The sequence below is a fragment of the Alosa sapidissima genome, chromosome 2 (genome assembly GCF_018492685.1).
Source record: "Alosa sapidissima isolate fAloSap1 chromosome 2, fAloSap1.pri, whole genome shotgun sequence".
NCBI classification, from domain to species: domain Eukaryota; kingdom Metazoa; phylum Chordata; class Actinopteri; order Clupeiformes; family Clupeidae; genus Alosa; species Alosa sapidissima.
In genome coordinates, this window is record NC_055958.1 from 12043162 (window position 1) to 12067232 (window position 24071).

Here is a 24071-nt window from a genome sequence, read left to right on the forward strand (position 1 = left end):
GTGCTCTGTGTGAATGAGTGTCATGGTGGTAGTGCAATGGTGATAGTGGTCATGGTGATAGTGCAAATGAGTAAGTCAACAGTGCAACAATGCAGAAATAAAGTAAAGTAAAGTCTATATATCTATATATTTAACTATTTAAGAAAATGCATAAGTGTGGCCACAGTTCGGCTGTGGCATGGAGGGGGGCGGGGGTTATGCATGTGTGCTGATGTGCTAATATAGCACGCAAACAGTGAGGCATAAAGACAGTGGTACAAGTGGCTAGTGGACAGACGGTACCAAACGTGGAGGGGGTGAAGAGGCAGACAGACTATGCAGAGAAGTCTATCTCTCCTCTTCCCTTAAGTGAGGCATCCCTTATGAAGTCATGAATTATCATGGCCTGCTGTTATAATGATCTGTTGTTATAATGACCTGCTGTTATAATGACCTGTTATAATGATCTGCTGTTATAATGACCTGCTGTTATAATGACCTGCTTTTTATCATTGGTCAGAAGGTAAAAAGGGAGAATGATTTACAACAGGAAATGTGGGCTATGAAATCATTTTCTATGTTTGCAAGTATTCCAATGCATTTTATAAATTCACAATTCAAAATACAAAAAAATACATCTTCAATATAATAACCCGCTTGATAGCTTAAAGTGTAACTCCAGCGAAAATTGACCCCATGGAGACAGTATATTTCGTTGATCAACCACTACAGAGCTTGCTCCGGTATACGCTATAGCCCCAAATCGCAAACAGTTGATTAGCTAAGGGCGGTAAGATAAACGCTTCCCAAAGAGCATTTTTTAACCAGTAACATTGTTCAAAACAGCACCAAACTTCGTCAGTAGCTTGCTGAGGATCCCTACACATAAAACGAAGTACCAACAACGTAGTTAGCGAACCCGGAGTTTATTACAGAAGACTGTTAAGAACACTTACCAGCTGTCCCCCTACCAGCTCCTCCAACCCCAGCACAAATAATAGATTAGCCAAACGTGACAGTGCAACGAATCCTTGCGATACTGGGTTGGAATTGAAATATTTCACTCTACACTACCAGTCGAATGTTTGGGGTCACTTAAAAATATTTAATTCCACTGCATTAGACAGAATACCAGCTGAGATCAGTTGCATTTTTTTAATCATGGTAGCAGTTTCAGATTACATTATGGGCTTACATAAATGCAAAAGGCTTCCCCAATGTTTTCTCAGTTAGCCTTTTAAAACGATATCAGATTAGTAAACAGAATGTGTCTTTGGAACATTGAATGATTGATTGCTGATTATGGGCAATGTAGCTATTGCATTAAAGATCAGCCATTTCTTTCCACAACATTTACATTTACAAATTAATTTACATCATTAATGATGAAAACAAAGATATAAGTGACCCCAAACTTTTGAAAGGTAATGTAATGTCAATGATATACAAAGAATTTTGAGCATGTTGCTCATTTTGTTCAGGGCAGTTCCACCATGTCCCAGTACCACCATGATTTTAAAGTCAATTCTGGAGATAGTACTGATACAAAACCTGTTATTCCAGTTGTTAAATTCATGTATCCAGGTATTAGTATTCTAGTAAATCGCCATTCTAATCGCCCCCCATGACCCGTGGTTGTGCTCTTCTCAGGAGGACAGCTTTAACATGTCAGGCATCGCTGAAGAGATGGACAATGAGCTTGAGGGGGTGGCAGTGGAGAACACGGGTCAGGACCAGGACCCCCCCACTGCGCCTGCCACCGCTGCCCCCTCTGGGGCCTCTGATGTGGGGGCCACCGGGGACGCTGCCGTCTGCCCTCCTACTCCCCCCTCCAGGATGAAGGCGGTTATGTCCACGCCAACCTTCTCACTCAGGTGAGCCAATAACCCAGCGTGATTGGCTGTGGATGGGAGAACCAATAGGAATGTGTAGACACAGAATAGATAGCAATGAGAAAATATGAAACAGAATAGTTTATTATACACTTATGGTTTACCCCCCCCCCCCCCACCTTATTTGTCATAGCTTGACCCCACCTTACTGGTTATGCCCCCCCCCACCACCTTACTGGTCATTACCTACACACCCTACTGGTCATTGCCCCCCCACCACCTTATTGGTCATTGGCCCCCCTACCACCTAGCAACCTAGCCTGGCTAACGTCAGACCTCATCTCATTGAGATGGGGTCTGGGAACTAGACAATCATTTTCTCGTATTTGAAACGTGGTTTACGAAACCACTAGGTTACGGGGACGCTGGCGAGACACGCCGCTCCGTCTGGCATCATGTTTTTGTTTGTTTTTATGTAATGTTCGTAATTTTATGTAATGTTCTGTTTTTTTATTTTTTATTTATTTGTCAAGTTAAATGTTTTCACCCTTTATTTACGTTATTTTCGATAGTTTTGTGTTATTCTTGGTCCTTTTTTCTGGCTGATAACTAACGGTAATGTTAGTTTCTATTCGACTGGGCTGATGAGCTTGCCTTGACTAGCCGTCCCTCTTCCATCTGACGCTGCACATCCTCTGTCTGGACTCGTATGGACGGAAAGATTGCTCAGGGCAATGGGCCTACTCTGCGAGAGATCTGCAGCTGCCACGACCACCGAGCTGCGGCTGACCTGCGAGCTGCCATAACGTTAACGTATAGCACTGCTAGCCTCTGACGCTGGGTGCCTGCAGTCTGGATTGAGTGCTGACGTGGGGAGCTCTGATGGCGACGTCGGGAGCCATGAAGCAACAAACGGTCCTTGCTAAAGCCACCGAGCTGCTGATCAGCAGGAAGATCGCCCATCATGACTTCAGACTGTTGTTCTTCCGGTGCTCTGCTCTCTCCAGACTGCCAGTGTCTGAGTTGGTCAGTGAAAGAACTTTGTTGGTCTTGCATTGTTTCACACGGGTCATCATTGCCCATCAGTGCCCATTGACTTTTTCAGCCGGTTGGAAATTGGACAAATTTTAACATGATTATTATTATTATTTTATTTATTTATTTTCAATTTGCTGTGTTGTCTGTCTTGTATGTCTTAGTGTCACGGGAACGCTGGCGACTACGCCGCTCCGTCCGTCAACTTTTGTGTTTGTTATTTTTTAAATGTTTTTGTCATGTGGTGTCAACGCTGGTGACTACGCCGCTCCATCTAGCATTTTTTGTCTTATTGTCTTTTGTTTTTTTGTCAATGTCTTGTGTGTTTTTATAGGCCTAGACCTATACCTATACTTTTTTCTCTCTCTTTTTACATCTTGTTACTTCATTGTTTCTGTAATCTCGGCTTCATTGAAAATGAGGGCTTCCCTCAATGACCCTCCGAGAATAAATAAAGGTTGAATGAATGAATGAATGAATGAATGACCAGAGCCGTTGATTGGGCGCTACGAATGTCTGTGAAATGCGTCTGTACGTAGCTCATAACGGCTTTGGTGTGTCGTCATCGTCTTGCTGCCCTTCCTCCGTTCTGTGATTGGTTCCTTCGTTGAGGTGAAAACGAAGTCCGTTAGAATCCAGGCTGCCTAGCAGCGTGAGTAAAATCGTGCGCGCAAGGCAGCATGGGAAAATCCAGGCTACTAGCAATCAGTGATTCCCAGCTCTCTGACATCTTGCTGTTGTGTGTCCTTTAATAGTAGCCCAAACGACTCTCTTGGTCGCCGTGACAACTCCGAGAGGATACCCCCAGGCTTTGTGTTCTCCGGCCCTCTTGGTTGCCGTGACGACTCCAATGCGAAGTCCCCAGGCTTCGAGTTCTCCGGTCCTCTCGGTGGCCGTGACGACTCCGATGCGAAGTCCCCAGGCTTTGAGTTCTCTGGTCCTCTCGGTCGCCGTGACGACTCCGATGCGAAGTCCCCAGGCTTTGTGTTCTCGATGACCTCTGAACCCTCTACTCCGGCCTTCTCTGGATTCGGATTCGACATGGGCTCCGCTGCACAAGAGGAGGTGAGGGAAGAAACAACAGCTGAATTGATTAATAGTGTAATTGAGTAGTTTTGTTTTGATTTTGTTTTGTTATTTAAAGTTATGATGTTGATATTCTCATAAATCAATATCTTAAATGTTTTATTTTGTGACCATATTATCATGTAGTTTAATGTCTCATGACAGATGGTGGCTGTTCATGGGTTCTGTTTGCCACCCATTGATGTGGTATTTCTGTAATTTCTTTATCATTTTTATTTTTAGGAAACCCCATTCACATTCACAAGTGAATATTTCAGTGACAAGGTATGTTTTGGAATATTTTGTGGCTTTTCTAGTTTGGTTGGCCTGACATTTTTCTTGTCTGAGGGACACGGTTATGAACTATGGTGTTTCAGACTAGATCTCCCTGAGAGAAGATCAAGGTTGGCAGGGCCAGGACCATGTGTTTGGTCCACTCTTGCTTCCCCAAGGTCATGGTTATACTTGCACTTGCAGTTAGATAATCAATGTTTTTTGTGTCTTTACAGAAATCATCTGAATCAAAGTTCTCAGGTAATAATGACCTGCATAATAATTATACATATTATCAATAGTAATCAAATAGAATCTTTACATAGATACATACAATGCATATCAGAATAACCCCTCGAGACATTTATGTCCATTCCTAACTTTATTATAGTGGATGGAATCCACTATCTTGAAATCTCCTGGCTGCTTCTTCTTCTTATTATAACCTTTTTTTCTTTTTACCTTTTCAAAAATGAATGGGACTCTAACCGCTTAACGTACAGACATGTTGAAATAACCGTTGTGTAGGTCTGGAGTTGGACAAGAGAGGTATATTCAGATCTTCTTAAAAGTTTATACTTTTTGAGAAATAGGGGGTTAAAAATGTCAAAAAGCTCATTTTTCCCCCAGAAACTTTTACAAGATGTTTAAATGTGTCCCGTCTGTCAAAATAAAAGTCACAGCCATATCTCATTCTTTGCACATTATATCTCCAGAACGGCTTGACGCATATGCTTCAAATTTGGTACAAGTGTTTGTATGGACTCAAAGATGAAGTGAGTTAATGTTGGAGGTTAAAGGTCAAGTCCATGAATACTCTGAGCGCGATATCTTAAAAATGCCTTGACATACATGCCTGAAATTTGGTATGAGTGTTTGTATGGACTCAAAGATGAAGTGACTTGATGTTGATTGATGTTGAAAAACACCTTGAGTGTTATATCTCAAGAACGCCTTGACACACGAGGTTTTTTGGTACGAGGGTTTGTATGAACTCAAAGATTAAGTGATTCAATGTTTTTTTTTCAGGAATCTCTCTACCAACATTAAGCCAGCAGCATTCCATCCACTATTGTAATTCCTCTGGCATTACATTTCTAGTTATTGTACAATATTGTGTAATTTTGAATAGTACTGTATAGAATCTCTGCTGTAATAATTAGCTATTATTATCATATTATCTGACTGAAGCTGGAAGTTCTCATAGCATCAGTTGTCTACGCGTTTGCAGTAAAGGCAAAGGGAAATGGAATTCAGCAGATGGTTTTATCCAAAGCAACAGGGACTCAGGTAATGTTCAGGGATCAAAATATAATGCTGGGTACGTGTGTGTGTGCATGTACGTGTATGTGTGTGTGTGTGTGTGTGTGTGTGTGTGTGTGTGTGTTTCAGGATTTCCATTTGACCAGTCTGAGAGCAGGTCTGAAGAGGACTTCCAGTTCTCCTTCTCATCCAAGAGCCCCGCGCAGAACAACGCCTCTGAGGACAAGGCAGGGACCGCAGATGGATTCCCCTTCTCCTTCAACTTCGGAAATTTCTAGCTGCTGAGATGGATTGTTGGATTGTCTGTCATTGCAAGAACTGTTTCAAGATTCATATATATATATATATATATATATATATATATATATATATATATATATATATATACGAACCTCATGGTTTTCAATGAGATAGCTGTGATCGTTCAAGGTGTGACAATAAAAATGCACATTAATCCAGAAGAAGAAAATATATCATATAGAGTTGAATTTTCCAGTTGATTTTTTCTTGTTTTTAATCCAAGAACCAAGTGTTAAGTCCTGGCCTGTATTGCTCTCTGTGTGTCTGTTCACAACTTTCTGTTTATCATTACGAGCCTGTTGTGTGGAGGCTGGAATCAATTAGAAAAGCCAGAAAATGTATTTTAAAAGGTTTTATCACATGTTTAATACATATGCATTTGTCCCTGTTCCCTTCATTTGGTTGAAAATGTGCAAACATGTTATTTATAAAAATAGCTACATGCTATTATTTATTGGAAGGAAAAAAAACAGCTCTGAATTGATGTCAGTTCAGTGATATTCATTGTTGACTTTATTGTTGTCTTACATTCAGATGGTAGTGTTTACACAAATACATCCATACACTTAGTATGGCATTTTACTTGAAAGATAAAACAAATAAAAATAAAATAAAAAAGGACTGGAATCAATGGCAGAATGTCTTATTACCCATGTTATGGATTCATCATAAATCACATTCAGTCCTGACATTTAAGTTCTACTGAGGATACAGTATATCTTCCTATTGGAGTGCTACGACAGCATCACTAACAGTTCATTTGCCACAGCGGTCACAGACGATACCTTTTCTCTGAAAACTATTGCACATATAGAAGCAGGGGTTGGTTAACAAATATATGCGCAAGGCGTTTAATATACATCAAATACAATAAAAAAAAAGTTTTTTAGCTTTCCACAAATGGTTCATAAAACGGGTGACAATCACGGCACAGCACACTAGATGTGCATTATATCATACAATAACACCTCAGTGGGGGACACTATCAGCCACAAATATTGCATTTTGCATAAAAGCCTACGGGTTAGTGCATGGACAAATTTGGATGACTGACTACACATAAGCACAGCTGCATCAGACGTTTGGACGCACATGTGAGAAATGTCTGTGCAGAGCATTTATAAAGCACCATATTATAAGTACTCCAGACCACCATATTATAAGTACTTTGGACCACAGTTGAGTTGATTACTGGTGGATGTTAAAGCACATGCCTGTCTACATCAAACGGTATTTTACAAGCAGATGCATCTGCGCAGCATTGTGTAGGACTCCACTACTCAAGTGAGCCTTTGGATCCAGTAGTTTATAGGGAGTTATGCTCTATAGTGCAGCTCTGGTGAGAGACAGGTGATCAGGCTTTTATTCCTGTAATAAGGTGCATGGAATGAGTAGGTTTTCAGTTGGAGTGCATTTCAAGTCCATGTCGTGTCATATTAGTGAGAGGTCAACGGCACGCGGAGTGTAATTTGGACGTAATGACCTGACGGTACTAAAGTACTGGCACATAGAGTTCAGACAGACACACAACAGCATCAGCATAGTGGTAAGCTGCCTTGATAATAACCGCTCATGATAACAGCATGGATGCCTTATACCATATCACCCCACCTAAGTCACCCCCCCCTCCTGTTTATATTTTAACACTGCTTTGCTTAGGTCCTCAATTGCATTAGTTTAATCCTATTCAGCATGTTAAGCTAAATGTTTGGAGCACAAATTCACATTCAAGATTCCTCTAATCACATTGTCACACAATCTAAATCCAAGCAGATGACTAGAATAAAAAGTCAACTGATTTATCTTTGATAAGGCTTTGAGTTATCGCTGCACTAAAGGGACTAAAGCTCATTAATAACAGCCCTCTGGTGCGTTAACAGCCCTGATAGGAGTTAGGATTTGGTCCTGAAATCTGATTGGGCCCTGAGTGATTGAGTGTGTGTGGTTCAGGCACATTAACAGGTGAGACCGAGTGAGGGATGTACTAGTGAGGTGAGAGTGTTTGGATGGAGAGTAGGATGTGTGACGTGGCGTGTGGGCTAGTTGATGCTGGTCTTGTTTGTTGTTGTTTGTTTGTTTATTTGTTTTCCGTTTCCTCAGAAGCCGGTTTCTATGCTCAGAGATCTGCGGGTGACATGTTCGATCTCCCCGGTGACGTACTCGTCAAAGCTGGTCTGGTACTTGGCCAGCATCTTCAGCATGAGGCGCAGATTCAGCCACCACTCCACCTTGGGCATCCTATGTCTGCAAAAACACACAAGTCTCTCATAAGACACTCACTTAGAGAAGCGGGGTGCTGTGGGGCGAGTGGCTACAGCGTCCATGCCATTTTTGGGTTCGAGTGCACACGAGGACCTTAAGGTTTGAATCTTACCTGCGGTCATTTCCCGATCCCACCCCATCGCTCTCTCCCACTGGCTTCATGTCAATCTTCACTGTCCTATTTAAATATAGGCATGTAGCCCAAAAAGTATACTTTATTTAAAAAGACACTCACTTAGAGCAGAAGTTCTCAAAGTGGGGTCCACAACCCAAAGCCAAGGGTTCTACAAAAAACTGCTTTAAATGATGAAGTTGTGGTTTACCATCATATCAACAGATGATGACCCTTTTCACCAATAAAACAAGTAAATTGTATCTATTTGCTCCCACCCACATTAACATGTATCTTGAACCAGTTAACAAAGAACGTGGAGAATTGTTGTCAAGTAATGCAAAATCTATAGTTGACAAAAAACAGATCACATAGAATAGTGAACCTGGCCACAACTTTAGAGAATACAAATGGCATATGCTTCATTTTTTACGATTATGAGGGGGTCCTCAGGGAACCCCTGAGAAAAATTGAGTACCCATGACTTAAAGCACTCACTATGGCTAGTCACTGGCCGTTTTTAGACAGGCATCGTACACCATTTGCACCACCCTAAAAGGCATCTTTTAAAGGAACCGTATGTAAGAAATGTATTTCAATTAATCATAAAATGGCCCTGATATGTCAGTAGATATTAAGAAATCATGTTCATTTCAAATACTTATATCACTGACAACAGTAGTCCGGCCAGGATATTGTCATTTAAAAAGTGAAGTTGCAGCCCTCAACTGATGTTTTGGCCTGATGTGCCACCCTCCACTTATCTACTAATCACAAAGTCAGTAGTGTTTCGGCATCCGGGTTGGCAACCTCGAGTCAGGGGGGAGGGGGAGGGGATACACCACTCTAAAGTAATTTCAAAGTGATTGCAGTACCAGTTTTGGTCACAATCCTACATATGGTTCCTTTAAATACCTGTTTTAAGTATATTTTTGGGGGCTTTTTGCATTTATTTGGACAGGACAGTGAAGACAGACAGGAAGTGAGTGGGAGAGAGAGAGATGGGGTGGGATCGGGACATGACCGCAGGTCGGATTCAAACCTGGGTCCCCGTGGGTGCTCAGACACATTCATGGTACGGGCGCTGTAGCCTGCTACACCACAGCGCCCCCCAACAAATACCTGTTTGAACAAATTATTCTTCATCCTATCCAAACTCTACTATCTTATCTTATCCCATCCTATTCTACCACATTCTATTGCATTCTATTTGATCAAATTCTAATGCTGCCGAGTCTCTGTGAATTCTGCCGGAAAGATCCAAAGGACTCACTTAAAATCAGTCTGCTCCTTGAGCTCGACCACAGGAATGAAGGACAACACCTTCCTGTTCAGTCCGATAACACACGCTGTTTCTGGGGCGTTGGCAAACACCCTCCCTGGTACACACACAAACACACACACACACACACACACACACACAGAATGTGTTACACATTAAACAGATTTAAAATGTTGCACACCTCATAGAGCATAGGGTTATACTAAAGCAAAACATGACTAGAGCAATCTTCATTCTGAATATACAGAATATGAATTGAATGTGTTTTTTTTTTGGATTGGTGGCTGAGAATGCTGAGTTTTGGTTGGTGACTAATAGCACAGCATATGAATGGGATTCTTAATGTCCTCTATAATGAACTAAATGTTTACCTTGTCTGAAGCTTTCAACCAACTTCTCAGAGAGCCACTGCACGGCCCTCACTCCCAGCTTGGTGCCGAAGTTCCTGTCAAAGGGGGACGGCGCCCCTCCCTACAAGAGGAGGACGAGAGGAAGTCAAACAGTCTTACAGTCCTCACGCTGCCCTGAGAAATGCTGTCAAACTTGACACTGAGAGACTACCAGTTTTGCAATAAACCACTAACTGTTACTTACTGTAATAGGGAACCTGCCTTTTAGAGAGGGGTAGTAATATTGCTCAATGGTTTAAGCTTTTAAGACTGAACAGGTGTGTGTCAGTATAAAGAAATGGAAGTGTACTAAAACCACCATTTACAAGAAAGAAAAAAAAAAACAAATTTATAACAGCATGACTAAAACTAACCAGGAAACGAATCGTTTCCAGAACTTTCTCCCGAGCGAGACGCAGTCCTCCACTTACCTGCTGGAGATGCCCCAGGACGTTGACTCTGCAGTCGAAGATGCCACTGCCCTCAGAGGAGTAGAGCTTGTGGATGAAGTCGGTGGTGTAGTGCTCATGGCACTTCTCATTCCTACACACAGAACAAGGCCCAGGGAGGCAACAACATCAGGCGTCTTGTGTATAAGTATATAAGTATACTCTTTTTGATCCCGTGAGGGAAATTTGGTCTCTGCATTTATCCCAATCCGTGAATTAGTGAAACACACTCAGCACACATTGAGGTGAAGCACACACTAATCCCGGCGCTGTGAGCTGCCTGCACAACAGCGGCGCTCACCAGTAGGCCACGGCTGCACTTTACTGTGTGCAACAGCTGCACTTTACTGATATGGTCTCATTGTTTCTCTTCATCTTGGCCTTTCCCTGCTCTTAAGCAATAGGGCAAAAACTGCTGATTTATATTTATATTTCTCTAATACTTAAAGGAAAATTCTGGTATTTAGCACTTTGAGTCCCTTTTCTGGTTTGTTTTGGATGAACTATAGTGATGGACACCGAAATTTTGACGATTGGCCCTGTCTCGACTTTTCTGGCTCGTTTTGAATTGACTTTGACTACTCAGAGTGGCTGCCTACAGGCATGCTCAAACATGTCCTAAAACAACCCTTAATGTTCGTTTTCAAAACTCTGCAACTCACCGAGTGGTTAGTGGTGTTTGTTGATGTTCCAAAACAAGTAGCATAGCGAAATACAGTTTCTGTCGTGTTTTATTTGGCATTTTGTAAAATCCCATTGATTTCTGTTGGAAGACTCATTGCAGGTTGATATTACTGTGCCACCGTCTATGCTTCAGGCTCAAATATTGAGCGGAAGTTTATACGCGGTTGTGAGGTGTCTGAAAAAATAGTTCCCTAATAGCAAATAAGACGGCTGGAAATCATACATTGCACCGATATTTGATTTTAATAATCAATGAACACCACTAACCACTCGGTGAGTTGAAAACGAACATTAAGGGTTGTTTTAGGACATGTTTGAGCATGCCTGTAGGCAGCCACTCTGACTAGTTAAAGGCGATTCAAAACGAGTCAGAAAAGTCGAGACAGGACCAATCGTCAAAATTTCGGTGTCCACCACTCTAGTTCATCCAAAACAAACCAAAACAGGGAAGTTTTGTGCTAAAGTGCTAAATACCGGAATTTTCCTTTAAATATAATATTTTTCTGACCATTTACCTAAATACCGCTATGGCCATTTTAGCTTAATACAAAGCTTTTTTCTTTTGCCTAGGTAATAAGCAAAAAGTTGTTGTGTTGGTGTGTGTGTGGTGTACTGATATTCCCTTTGCATTCAGGTTTCTGTTCCTTGTGTTTTTTGGCATCTGAGCCCCCTCCCCCCATCTGACCAGTGATACCAGATACCAGGCTCCTGTTTACCTCAGCACCAGACCTCTCTGGATGTCCTTCTTCATCTTCTCCGTCAGATGCTCGACGTTCGTCTGTCGAAGCAAGAGATAGCAGCCATTACAGAAACAGCACCACTAACTGCTCTCATCAGAGAGGGAGCAGAGACACCAGCCATTACGGAACAGCACCACTAACTTCCCTAATCAGAGAGGAATGGTGGTGATCACAATGCTGATACTGATGATAACAACACTGACATCATTTCCTGTTTGAAGTGGGTGAGTGACAGTGCACCTTCAGATCGTGGATGTTGAAGGGATCTTCAAAGATATAGGCAGCATCAGCACCCACGGCGATGCCTGTGGTGGTTGCCAAGTAACCACAGTAACCCCCCATGGTTTCCACGACAAACACCCGTCTCTTGGTGCCAGACGCAGACTGCTTGATCTTGTCGCAGCTCTGAGAGAGAGGAAAATTATTATGAAATATTTATAGCCTGGATTTAACACGCAGAGAGAGGTTTCAGCAAACACACAAGATAGCATCATTTCTATACCATATACGCATTCTATACAAGTTTGTATAGACTGATTCTGTTGCATACCACAACAAATCATGTGTGCAGAAAGTGTTTGCTGAAAATGCACACATTGCTGCAACCTGATTTGCAGTTTGCTCTGTGCAGTGTGACTGTAGTAGTGGTTGAGGTTGACTGTGCAGTGTGACTGTAGTAGTGGTTGACTGTTTGCTCTGTGCACTGTGACTGTAGTAGTGGTTGATGTTGACTGTTTGCTCTGTGCAGTGTGACTGTAGTAGTGGTTGATGTTGACTGTGCTCTGTGCAGTGTGACTGTAGTAGTGGTTGATGTTGACTGTGCTCTGTGCAGTGTGACTGTAGTAGTGGTTGATGTTGACTGTGCTCTGTGCAGTGTGACTGTAGTAGTGGTTGATGTTGACTGTGCTCTGTGCAGTGTGACTGTAGTAGTGGTTGATGTTGACTGTTTGCTCTGTGCAGTGTGACTGTAGTAGTGGTTGATGTTGACTGTGCTCTGTGCAGTGTGACTGTAGTAGTGGTTGATGTTGACTGTTTGCTCTGTGCAGTGTGACTGTAGTAGTGGTTGACTGTTTGCTCTGTGCACTGTGACTGTAGTAGTGGTTGATGTTGACTGTTTGCTCTGTGCAGTGTGACTGTAGTAGTGGTTGATATTGACTGTGCAGTGTGACTGTAGTAGTGGTTGACTGTTTGCTCTGTGCAGTGCGACTGTAGTAGTGGTTGATGTTGACTGTTTGCTCTGTGCAGTGCGACTGTAGTAGTGGTTAAGGCTGACTGTTTGCTCTGTGCAGTGTGACTGTAGTAGTGGTTGACTGTTTGCTCTGTGCAGTGCGACTGTAGTAGTGGTTGACTGTTTGCTCTGTGCAGTGCGACTGTAGTAGTGGTTGATGTTGACTGCTCTGTGCAGTGTGACCGTAGTAGTGGTTGATGTTGACTGTTTGCTCTGTGCAGTGCGACTGTAGTAGTGGTTGACTGTTTGCTCTGTGCAGTGCGACTGTAGTAGTGGTTGATGTTGACTGCTCTGTGCAGTGTGACCGTAGTAGTGGTTGATGTTGACTGTTTGCTCTGTGCAGTGCGACTGTAGTAGTGGTTGATATTGACTGTGCAGTGTGACTGTAGTAGTGGTTGACTGTTTGCTCTGTGCAGTGCGACTGTAGTAGTGGTTAAGGCTGACTGTGCTCTGTGCAGTGCGACTGTAGTAGTGGTTAAGGCTGACTGTGCTCTGTGCAGTGCGACTGTAGTAGTGGTTAAGGCTGACTGTTTGCCCTGTGCAGTGCGACTGTAGTAGTGGTTAAGGCTGACTGTGCAGTGCGACTGTAGTAGTGGTTAAGGCTGACTGTTTGCCCAGACTCACAGACATGGCAGCGTTGACGGCGGTGTCTGAGCCGAGACTGAAGTCGGTTCCCGGGACGTTGTTGCTGATGGTGGCTGGGATGATACACATGGGGATGCAGAGTTCGTCATAGCGACCGCGCCCCTCAACCAGCTCCAAGATCCCCTCATATGCCTGCAGGGAGAGGATATTTACATTTATGTTCAGATGAATCATATGCCTGCAGGGAGAGGTTATTTATATTTAAGCGTAGGAATGGTCCGTTATAAATTCAAGTCACTGAGCTCTAGAGTCTAATTGGTTAATGAAACAGATCTTTTGAATGGCATTTCTAAGCACACACCTTCATATTTCTACAAATATTGATATGGCACAATGCAATAAACATCCCAGATTATTATCTAATTATGGTATTAATTTGATCTGTCTTGCTTTGAGCATGCCTTACCTCAAAACCTCCAACAACGAGCAATGACTGGATGTTGAACTTATTGATGTTCTCCACCAGCTGCTCCATGCAAGTGCTTGGCAGAGTCCTGTAGGCAGAGGAAACAAAAAAACAAACTGGCTTGTTAGTGTGGTGCATAAAATGTAGGCCCCAAAATGGAAACAAAATCATTTCAAAAGACATACTGTGTGATGTTTCTTTTCTTCTTTGGGCAAGTGGCCGTATAATAAGTAGGATAAATGTATAGTTCAGTGGTCAGTATAGGATAATAAATCCCTTCAGGATGTATAGTTCAGTGGTCAGTATAGGATAATAAATCCCTTTAGGATGTATAGTTCAGTGGTCAGTATAGGATAATAAATCCCTTCAGGATGAAGTAAAGCCCCTTCTGTTGTGCGCCAGGGTCCTGGTTGCCCTGACAGGATGTATACGTACTTACACCTGACTGGTGGACTATAGATTATCCCTTAAATAATGCACATGTAAACATGCACATTAAAATGAGTATCTGTGTTAGTGTGTTTGTCTTGGCCAGCAGCCAGACCAACGGATACCCTGCCTCTGCACCTCAGGCTGGTGTGAGTTGAGTATTCTGGTGCATAATGGCTGCTGTGCATCTCCCAGGTGAGTGTTCTGGTGCATAATGGCTGCTGTGCATCGCCCAGGTGAGTGTTCTGGTGCATAATGGCTGCTGTGCATCTCCCAGGTTAATGAGGTTCCCCCTTCACTATAAAGCGCTTTGGTTGCCCTCAGTGGCGGTTTTAGGTACGGGCGAACCGGGCGGCATCTTGTAGGGGGCGGCACGAGCGCTTAAAAAAAAGAAGGAAAAAAAAGAATAATAATAATAAACGTCGCAAAACGATTTTCTATTATCCATCACTTGTGTGAGGAATTAGGGAATTGGCGCCCCTGTTGCTCAGAAGGTAGGCCTACTGCACTGCACTGTGCAGAGGAAGGGGCGAAGGGAGGGGTTTGCGGGGGACAGTTCACCTCTGGGTCTCCTTAATGAAACGGGAAAGGGGGGATGAATGGGGATCCACTGTATAGTAGCCTACAACAGTCTATTAGTGGGCTAAAATCAGTCACACCTTGACTTTCTTCCAAACAACGCACATCTCATAATGTTATGAATGCAGACCTATGATTCCTGCACATTTAATTAACTGTGTGAAATGGCTAATAAAAATAGGTGACAAAACGATTAAGAGGTCACCCAGGTGAATTGGTTTGGTCTTGACTGTGGTCGCGAGTGGATCATGGGAATTTGTGGATTGTTGTCGACTGTCGAGTGCCAAACACGATGGACAGAAAGCGGTCAAAGCCATCAGGTGCCCAGTTCCGAAAAAAAAGAAAAGTAGAAGAGGAGAAACGAGCAAAGGATAAAGGTATGTAATGTCCTAATAATAACAGTATCATGTCATGAGTGAAGGGCTAACGTCAATGTTAATTGATAGGGCCTAGCCTAGTATAACTTTTACGTTTGTTAGCCATCTTGCAAAGATACCTATGCTTAGCCTATAAAATAATAATTCCGTTTTAACAAACACAACAACTAATTTCACCATGAGATGGATTATGCTTTGCAACAAAACGGTCAAAACCTCAAAAGTTCTGATTATTTATTTCCATCATTTTGGTTAACGTTGCTGTTTAGACAACGCCATTTTCATGTAACAAGGTAGGTAGGCTAGTTTCAAAGACGAACACTTGGCATTTGCAACAAATCCGTGACAGCAGTTTAATCACAACAATAATTCAGTCATAACTAAAAGAGTGCAAAGCATAGTAGCCTATTCGAGGCAGTAACCAAAGAACTAATTGTTCCTCCCTAATTTAATATGACAGCAGACATTTAGCATGTAGGCCTAAGGGCATGTTTATGAAATTTGCTATCAATGGATGTTTTGTTTTGTATAAGAGCTAAATTGTAGCCTGAAGTCTTTTAATGACAATTTCAATTGCAATTTCAGGGGCACTTCTAAAATACTTTGGAGCATCCTCTGCCACTGCTCAAGGTGAGCCACCCACAGCCCCTGTTTCACAGGATGAGGAGGAGCCATCAACCTCATCAGCTGCACAGGCCTCTTCTGAGGTGGTCCCTGTCCTTGAGGATGAGCACCAATCCATGTCTCCACAAACATCTCCCTCTACGTCTGCTTCTCCTCAGCATGAGCCTTCAGGTGGGTTTTTTTCCATCTCTCTCTCTCTCTCTCTCTCTCTCTCTCTCTCATTCCTTGTGTGTGTGTGTGTGGAGGGGGTATGCCTAGGCTACAAGAACAAGTAATTTAATGTAGTCATAAGATTTTTGATAATTTCTTTTTGAATATTATTGCTGTTCTACTTTTATATTTGATTGTAAGTTATATTTGCCACTTTTATGTATATAGGCCTATTGTGTATTTATTTAAGTTCTAATACGGTTTTGTGCAGAATTGCCTCATTGTCATTTGGCAATGCTGTAAGCAGTATTTTGCCATCTCATTGTTTGCCATCTGCTTGTTTGTGCAGAATTGCCTGTTGTTGCTTTAAAAATGACATTTAAAATGTCTCAATAAAAAAATGACTGTTTGAAAAAAAAGAAGCTCGCTCGGGGGGATCTCGCCCGGGGAGTAATTGAGTCTAGAACCGCCACTGGTTGCCCTGATAAAGCGCTACACTATATAAATGCCAGTTGCTGTTGTTGTTGCTTCTTACCTTTTCGTGCCCAGTATTGAGCCCCCTTGGCCTATCCAGCCTGCCACGTCATGCCACTCTATTTCAGACACCTGCAGACGCAGTACAGGGTTCATCATACCACATATTTACAAAGCTACTCACAAAACTGGACAAGAAGTGACATTAGTGACCATTTCAACATGATGAGAAATATAACAAGGGATATTCCTAAAATACTTTAGTTCTTTAGTTATCATTGTTGGCTAAAGCCTCTTGAATTTCCCCTTGGGGATCAATAAAGTATCTATCTATCTATCTAAAGCAGTTTACTAGTGGAGGTAGAGACAAGAGCATGACTACACTACTGCTGAAGAAACACTTTGTGTAATTCTGAGGTTTTGGGCCTTGTTGCAATATCGGTTTCATCACCATCTGCTGTCCTCGCTCCTGTTTTGGTCAGTACACTACCTCCTCTCTTGAGGACTCTGAAGTGCCATCTTTTCATCTTAACTTATCCTGTGGTATACTGGTGTTGTGTTGTGTATGTAATATGATTGATCTTCACAAACAATCGATATATATTTAGATTGAGCACATCTGCAAATGAATATATATAAAGAACCTGGAGAAGAATGGCTGAGAGAGTATAAAATGAACTGGGACGATGCAGTGATTAAGAGCGAATGAATGAATACATCTATGTAGGAATGAATGTACACCTGGATAATGTACACATGTACAGTATACCTCCATCCAAAAGAATACAACTAATAAAGAGAAATAAGCAGAAAACACTGTACTGTACATACGCTATAAAAACTTTAAGCATAATGAAGTCTAAAGAGGTGAGGTTGTACCTGTCCATTGGCGAGTCCGTAGAAGCCGTCGCTGACGGTGTAGACGCGGTGTCCCTGGGCCAAAGCCACTCTGACGGCCGAGCGCACCGCGGCGTTCATGCCCGCGGCCGGAGCGCCCACGTTCAGGATCGCCATCGAGTAGCTACTCTGTGGGCACAGGAACTGTTTGTTTAGTTCAGAGGAACTAAATGAACTTAATTATACTAAACTAACTTCATCTGGTTCAAGCTAACCCAGTTTTATTTGCAGTGTCATATATCTGGAGATGTTGTTCTGTTAATCACGGGAAATAGATACACCAGTGAGCATCAGCCCCACAACTACACTTTTGTTATTTTCAAAATGGAGATAATCCTAAAGACACAGCTTTCAACCCTTCAAGAAAGTGTGGCAGTTAAAGATTGTCTAAGAGAGGGGTCTTAGAATAAACCCTGACCAGCCTGCCTGAAGTAGGCAACATGAGATGCTGGGAAAGTACTTCTGAAATTTTAGATTACTAATTACCCAAGTTAAAATGTACTAATTTAGCAATTTTAATTACTCCATCAAAGTAACATTGTAATCATATTATATCTGATTACTTTACTTTATCATTGATTGGCAGATAGATATTCAAAATTGATATTAGAAATTCAAAGACCAATTCAAAATCATGCTCAGAAACAACTTGATCAAACATTCTGACATAGCAACAGAATGGATGTAACCCCCTTGTAAATCACCAATATTTTGATTAGTGACTATTTTTTGTAACTGTAACAAATTACAATGGCAGATTATTTTTTTATTTAATTATTATTTAATTACGTAACCTGTAAATAATTAATTTTAGAGGGTTCGTGTGACTTGACTTACTTTACTTCCAGTAGTCCCCTAAGCGGTTGAGAGTGAAAATTAGTGTACTAGATAATTATCAGCATACTTCAGTATTTATATAGCTAGTTGTATTAGTATTGCATAATCTATCTGTCGATGGATGGAGATGCGCATTTGTGGACGATCTACCTTGTCTTGGGCTGGTTTCTGGTGAGCAAGTAGCTTGTAAGTATTCCAGTTGTGCTCGAAGCTCCTGCCAATAACAAGCCATGGTTTCAGTAAAGAAATCACAGAGCCAAAGACAGATGAGATAAAAGCACAAAGCACAAATTAAATTGCACATACTAACTGTGAACATGAAACGAAGACTATTTTTTTTTTTTTTTACTAATATTCACCTTTGCGAATACTGCAGAAAGCAGCAGTCACTGGCGGTGGCTAAAATAAACATATTCATCTACTGATCTTCTATTGGCTAACCATGAGACACACACTAAGGTCTGACCAGCCTGTGGTGGCTCTGGCTCCACTGAAGGGGATCTTGTGATTATAAGGCCCAAACACCTCATAGTATTGAAGAACACACCTGAAGATGTGTCCTAATGGCAGCAACAGCTAGTGGTCACCTACAAGATCTCCAGTAATTGTAGAGCTGAACTTTCAGGAATTGTAACACCCTGTAGCAGCCAATAACGTAATGACCGCCAATAACGTAATGATTTTGACCTTTTTCAGTGTAATAAAGTGGAAAGTGTAATAACTTGCCAGTAACAAAATACAATTTCTAAACCAATAACATCATAAATGTTTGGCAATAATACACTAGCTGGTTGTTACGTTATTGGCAGTCCTACAAATTGAACCTATTCCCCAGGGTTTATGCTAGTTCCTGTCTGGTTATAGGTCTAGTGACCTGTTAGACCGGTGGGCCCTCACCTGCCTCTCAGCTGAATGGTTTCATCAAACCGCTTCTCATTCATGGCCTTCTGGACTTCTTTAGTCTGGAAACACACACACAGACACACAGAGACACACACACACACACACACACACATTTCATGTTACACATTTACTGCACATTTATTACTGATGTGATATTCACATTTACAATGTTATGTAATAGTAAATGCATTTTATTCCACTTATACCACTGGAGGTAGTAAACATTGAAAGTAAAATGAGACTTTCACTGGAAGAATCTCTACTTGCATATCTATTTGCTCCCAAATAAATCTTTAGGTAAATATAGGGCTGGTTTCCTGTACATGGATTAAGCCATTAAAGCCTCTTTTTTCAGAGGAAATCTTTCATAAAGTTCTCTTTTCGTGCAGGACTAAGCTTAATTCATGTACAGGAGCCCATCCGTTAAACGTAGGGTGGAGAGCAGAGGTTGGTCCTGTCTCTATCATCTGACTGGTGCACTCACCATCTCCACACACTCCATCAGGGGGAGCCTGGTTGCCTGGTTACCCGACAGGCCGATGACACAGGCTGGGGTGTCGGGCGTAGCCTCCATCAGCGCTATCACTGCCTCCACCCCCAGCCTACTGCTCTGGGGAGGGCAAGACAACATGGCAGGGGGAGGGAAAGCAAGGCAAGGCAAGTTTATTTTTGTAGTACAGTTCTTGCTTTTCAAATGAGCAGATAAAAGACCATTGAAAAATAAGAAAGTACAAATGATGAAATGAATAAAACAACAGTAAAAAGGAAGCTAAAAATAAACAGAACTATAATCAAATGTGCCATTGCTTCTCAGGTGAATGGGCCATTGTTTGAATAATACGTTACTCTTTAGGTCCTCTGAGGTTATTTAAATTACCTTCTCCGAAATAACCTGTAAAAGTTCTCCTAAGAAGTTTGGAAGGTTTTTAACCTTTGCCTTATGAACCCTTAAGGATTCCATGTAGTACTTTACTTCTGGGAACTGCAGTGTAAATGGTGTCAGTGACTGATGACTTACTAAAACTCTGTCGAAGGCGGACGGTGTGCCTCCCCTCTGGACGTGCCCCAGCACGGTCACTCTGGTGTCATAAGCCAGCCTCTTCACAATCAACTACATACAGAGATAGAAAGAGAGAGAAAGAAGAGAGAGAGAGAGAGAGAGAGACATCATAGTCATTCTAGCAAAAGCACATACAGTACAATATTCTAAGTTTATTTATTATTTGTTTTGTTCCAGATGTTACAAAACACAAATTGTTGTAATCATTACTGAGGACAGAGAGGTGTTTACTGGAAAAGGCATAGGATATGAATATGGACATATTTTGGAAATGCTGTATTTCCAGAGGCAGGTACCCACGTCTTTGACATAGTTGGATGAGATAGGCTCTCCGGACGCTGAGATGGCCCCTTCAGCCATGATGATGATGTTGAGCCTGGAGCCTTTACTGCGGCTCTGCACAAGACACCAGGAGAAGAGGTCAGAACACACACACACACACACACACACACACACACACACACACACACACCCCTACCACACACCCAATGCAGAGCTGCACCAGGAGAAGAGGTCAGAACACCCCCCCCCTACCACACACCAAATGCAGAGATGCACCAGGCGCAGAGCTAAAAATGTCTTTAGTGATATGAGACTGGTGCAGGTCATTCTTCCACCCTGCTGTGCGCAAGCTGTTAAAATAGCAAATAAACCTGCACCCAACTGACTGCCCATTGGTGTCTTGGGTTTTAAAACAGGGCCCAGATTCATCTATGTGGCTGGTCTAGTGGGCTCAGGCCTTTGATTCTGTGAAGCACTGTTAGCCTATCGTAGCATAATTCACTGGACGTGGGTTAGACCAGTTAGTCTATAGTTCTCGTTTAGCTATAGGCTAACTATAGGCTAACTGGTCTAACCCACTTCTACCCAGGTGTCAGACAGGGTTATTGCACGCACAGAGAAGAGAGGGTGTGTATCCTCTTACCTAACTCTGAGCTAAGACAGCAAATAAGCTAATTTCCCAAAAAGCTGGCGTGTTCCTTAAAGGTGCCATGTGTAATGTCCGCCAAAAAATCAATTCATACTCCACATTCCATAAAAGATGGGGGCAGTATACCTCCAGAAAGTGAGTTGGTCTACCCTAGAGTAACAACCGAGAAACGTGTATTGCAGTTTGGCTGGTGGTTATGTTGGCCGCATACTGCCTCCCATGGCCGAAACTGGTATTATGACACCTGTCGGGCTGTGGCTAGTAATTTAGCATGCTAATTCAGGTTGATATCTCTGCAGCACTATACCTTGTCATTTTTTTAATGACATCATCACCCTTATTTCTTCTCATTCTTTTGATGCATCTAGCTCATTTTTTGGATATTTTTACCTCAATTCTTACACATGGCACCTTTAAAGACAATGTAAATTGTTGTAATGACACAATAGAAATGACTAATACTGTATTGAATTGGATCGAACACAGCGGTCTAGAAGTAAAACCTCCATCAAAAGGTAGATGTTAAACGTGGAGAGTCACATACGTGCCTGCGCAGTAAACATACCAGACCAGATATGAAACTAGAGAATGTGCCATTTTGGAGAGTGACTTAAATTGATGTTACACACACTGCAGTGGAAAACATGCAGTAGATGTGTGTATCTGGTTCAACTCTGGTCAGACCACCGGGGGAATCAACAATGACATTTTAACCTCCATGTCATGTCAACTCAACTGTTCCCATCGTTAAGCAGAAATGGAAATTAAACAGTGAACTAAAGATACACTAGAATGAAAAAAAGGCATACAGACGCATTTATATCTGCTAATGTATATTCACATGCTTACAATCCACAGGCACAAAGATGTTTCAAAATGTAATTTTATGAAACTATGAGATGCCAATAACTGAAATCCTGCTTTGTCTGTGGGAGTATTGAATACAGGGGTACGCCTGTGATTGGCTTGTCTCTGGAGGTTTGAGGGTCACTGTGGGGCAGAGGATGCCCAGGTCTGACCTGCTCCAGCCGAGCGCACATGAGGTCCTCCCAGTTCTCCTCAGGTGGAGATTCAGGGATGAAGAGCCAGTCGGCACCTGAGGCCAATGCAGACACCAGAGCCAAGTACCTGAACAGGGAAGGACAGGTGAGTCAGTGGACATGTCTTATTATTCACATGTCACGGACAGGATATGGATAATGGATCCGACCACAGAAGTACAAGAATTTAAACCTTTAATATATATATGTTTTCATATACTTCTTAAACATTAAGATAACTGTGTCAATGAGTGGATTTGTGTAAATGATTTTCCAAAGGGAAGAAGTGTATATGCATTCAGTCAGTGTGTCTGTGTGTGTGTGTGCGTGTGTGCGTGTGTGCGTGTGTGTGTGTGTGTGTGTGTGTGTGTGCACGTATGTGTATGACTCACCCACAATGTCTTCCCATGACCTCCAGCACGAATGCTCGCTGGTGGCTGTCAAGACAGAACATGTCCAGAGGTCAGACAGGAAACAGCATACGGCAGCCATCAGCAAGCACTCAACAGCTATCAGCATTCCGCACACTCACAGCCATATCAGCACTCCACCGTTTCCTCGAATTACAGTAGGTTTCTAGGTTACATTCTCACTGACCACTTCTCATGCTGAATTCAGAATTCAGTTTGCTGAACTGAGTTTCACCACATAGCTGCCTTAAACTGTATGTGTTGTGCCACTCATATCCTCATAGCTGACAAATACCACTGCCATTAAACTGATGACTCAACTCCTCCCACGCACCTCACACATTTACTTAAGCACATTTCACAGCATGTTGCACAATTGCCCAGTGCCAGTGCCACCCAGCCAGAAAACCATAAAGAGGGATATCTGTGGCTCTCACTGCACAGAGCAGCCATGCTATTTCTTATCACTGGCTTTGGTTTGTACATTATGAAGCAACCAGTCAAGTGAATTATCTGTCTAAAGAGATTATTTGTAACCCTGCGTGGCCTATAGAAAACTCAAGGACAAATCCAACACAATCTGGCTTTGTGTCAGGGATTTGAATTCTCTTGAAATGAATCACAAAGATGCTTTCCCGTGAACGGCACTAGATTAAAGATTAGATTAAACACTGTTGGATCTGATCTCTGTTTATTGCCCCTACCAGGATGGCATGTTGTTGGTGTAGTTAGTCCGTCCATCTGTCAGTGTGTCTGTCTACGTGCAAGGTTACACGAAAACTACTCGCCAAATGTCCATTACACTTGATGGAAAGGTGTAGTATGGTCCAGAGGCAAACCCATAACATTTTGAAGCAGGCTCATAGGCCAGTAGTAGCAAGTTAGTTTCACTTTCACAAAGAGTGTTAAAGCAATGAAATGCATTTCTTAGACTGTTTCCCCAAGATTGTTAGCCTAGAAATCTAGACTAAATTACAGTTGCTGCCAGGGCTAGTCTAGCAACTCTCTGTTGGCTTGTGAGCTCGAAAAATTAAACTTCTATCAGGCCAATCAAATCGTGTATAGAGTCGTTAGGCGGGCTTAACATAATGATTGATGGCAAACTTGAATTCCCTGCTACTTGAAAAAAAATAAGATAATGTTGCTGTTGGCGAACAGTGTGACACGAGTTAAGCTTTTATTAAGTTGGCAAAAGTTTGAACTAGCCAACTAGCTCCGCTGGTGGGAAACGCATGGGACTCATAACACTGTCCTATTGCGTGCAGAGAGAATTTGAAAGACAACCGATTATCCCGCCCCTCGGACTGAGCACTGCGAACGGTGAGTGCCCAGACCCTATACTACATTTCAATGTGGGTCTGGCTTGTCAGGCTACAAGATTGTGCCTTTGGAGTTCATACTAGTGACATGGAGTGT

General features: G+C 42.3%; 2 protein-coding genes across 6 annotated transcripts in view; one reads left to right on the forward strand and one right to left on the reverse strand.

Annotated features, from left to right (window-relative positions):
- LOC121703995 (neurofilament medium polypeptide) overlaps positions 1 to 6368 on the forward strand; it is an 11946-nt gene extending 5578 nt beyond the window's left edge. For all 4 annotated transcript variants that reach the window (XM_042084517.1, XM_042084515.1, XM_042084514.1 and 1 more), the window contains exons 11-15: positions 1630 to 1853; positions 3602 to 3911; positions 4155 to 4196; positions 4421 to 4445; positions 5577 to 6368. In XM_042084517.1, the coding sequence (XP_041940451.1) occupies positions 1630 to 1853; positions 3602 to 3911; positions 4155 to 4196; positions 4421 to 4445; positions 5577 to 5725 (750 nt within the window). In that variant the 3' untranslated portion in view covers positions 5726 to 6368. The remainder of the gene's footprint in view (positions 1 to 1629; positions 1854 to 3601; positions 3912 to 4154; positions 4197 to 4420; positions 4446 to 5576) is intronic.
- The window catches only part of pfkla (phosphofructokinase, liver a), a 25891-nt gene continuing 8057 nt past the window's right edge, over positions 6238 to 24071 (reverse strand). The window contains exons 6-23 of one of the 2 annotated variants that reach the window (XM_042084512.1): positions 22638 to 22682; positions 22225 to 22333; positions 20575 to 20670; positions 20233 to 20325; positions 19699 to 19824; positions 19209 to 19273; positions 18462 to 18525; positions 18312 to 18329; positions 17457 to 17603; positions 16639 to 16709; positions 13945 to 14032; positions 13518 to 13670; positions 11906 to 12070; positions 11642 to 11703; positions 10224 to 10335; positions 9775 to 9874; positions 9395 to 9500; positions 6238 to 7991 (exon numbers count right to left, since the gene is read on the reverse strand). In XM_042084512.1, the coding sequence (XP_041940446.1) occupies positions 7844 to 7991; positions 9395 to 9500; positions 9775 to 9874; positions 10224 to 10335; positions 11642 to 11703; positions 11906 to 12070; positions 13518 to 13670; positions 13945 to 14032; positions 16639 to 16709; positions 17457 to 17603; positions 18312 to 18329; positions 18462 to 18525; positions 19209 to 19273; positions 19699 to 19824; positions 20233 to 20325; positions 20575 to 20670; positions 22225 to 22333; positions 22638 to 22682 (1768 nt within the window). In that variant the 3' untranslated portion in view covers positions 6238 to 7843. The remainder of the gene's footprint in view (positions 7992 to 9394; positions 9501 to 9774; positions 9875 to 10223; positions 10336 to 11641; positions 11704 to 11905; positions 12071 to 13517; positions 13671 to 13944; positions 14033 to 16638; positions 16710 to 17456; positions 17604 to 18311; positions 18330 to 18461; positions 18526 to 19208; positions 19274 to 19698; positions 19825 to 20232; positions 20326 to 20574; positions 20671 to 22224; positions 22334 to 22637; positions 22683 to 24071) is intronic. The other variant, XM_042084513.1, reaches the window with a different exon arrangement.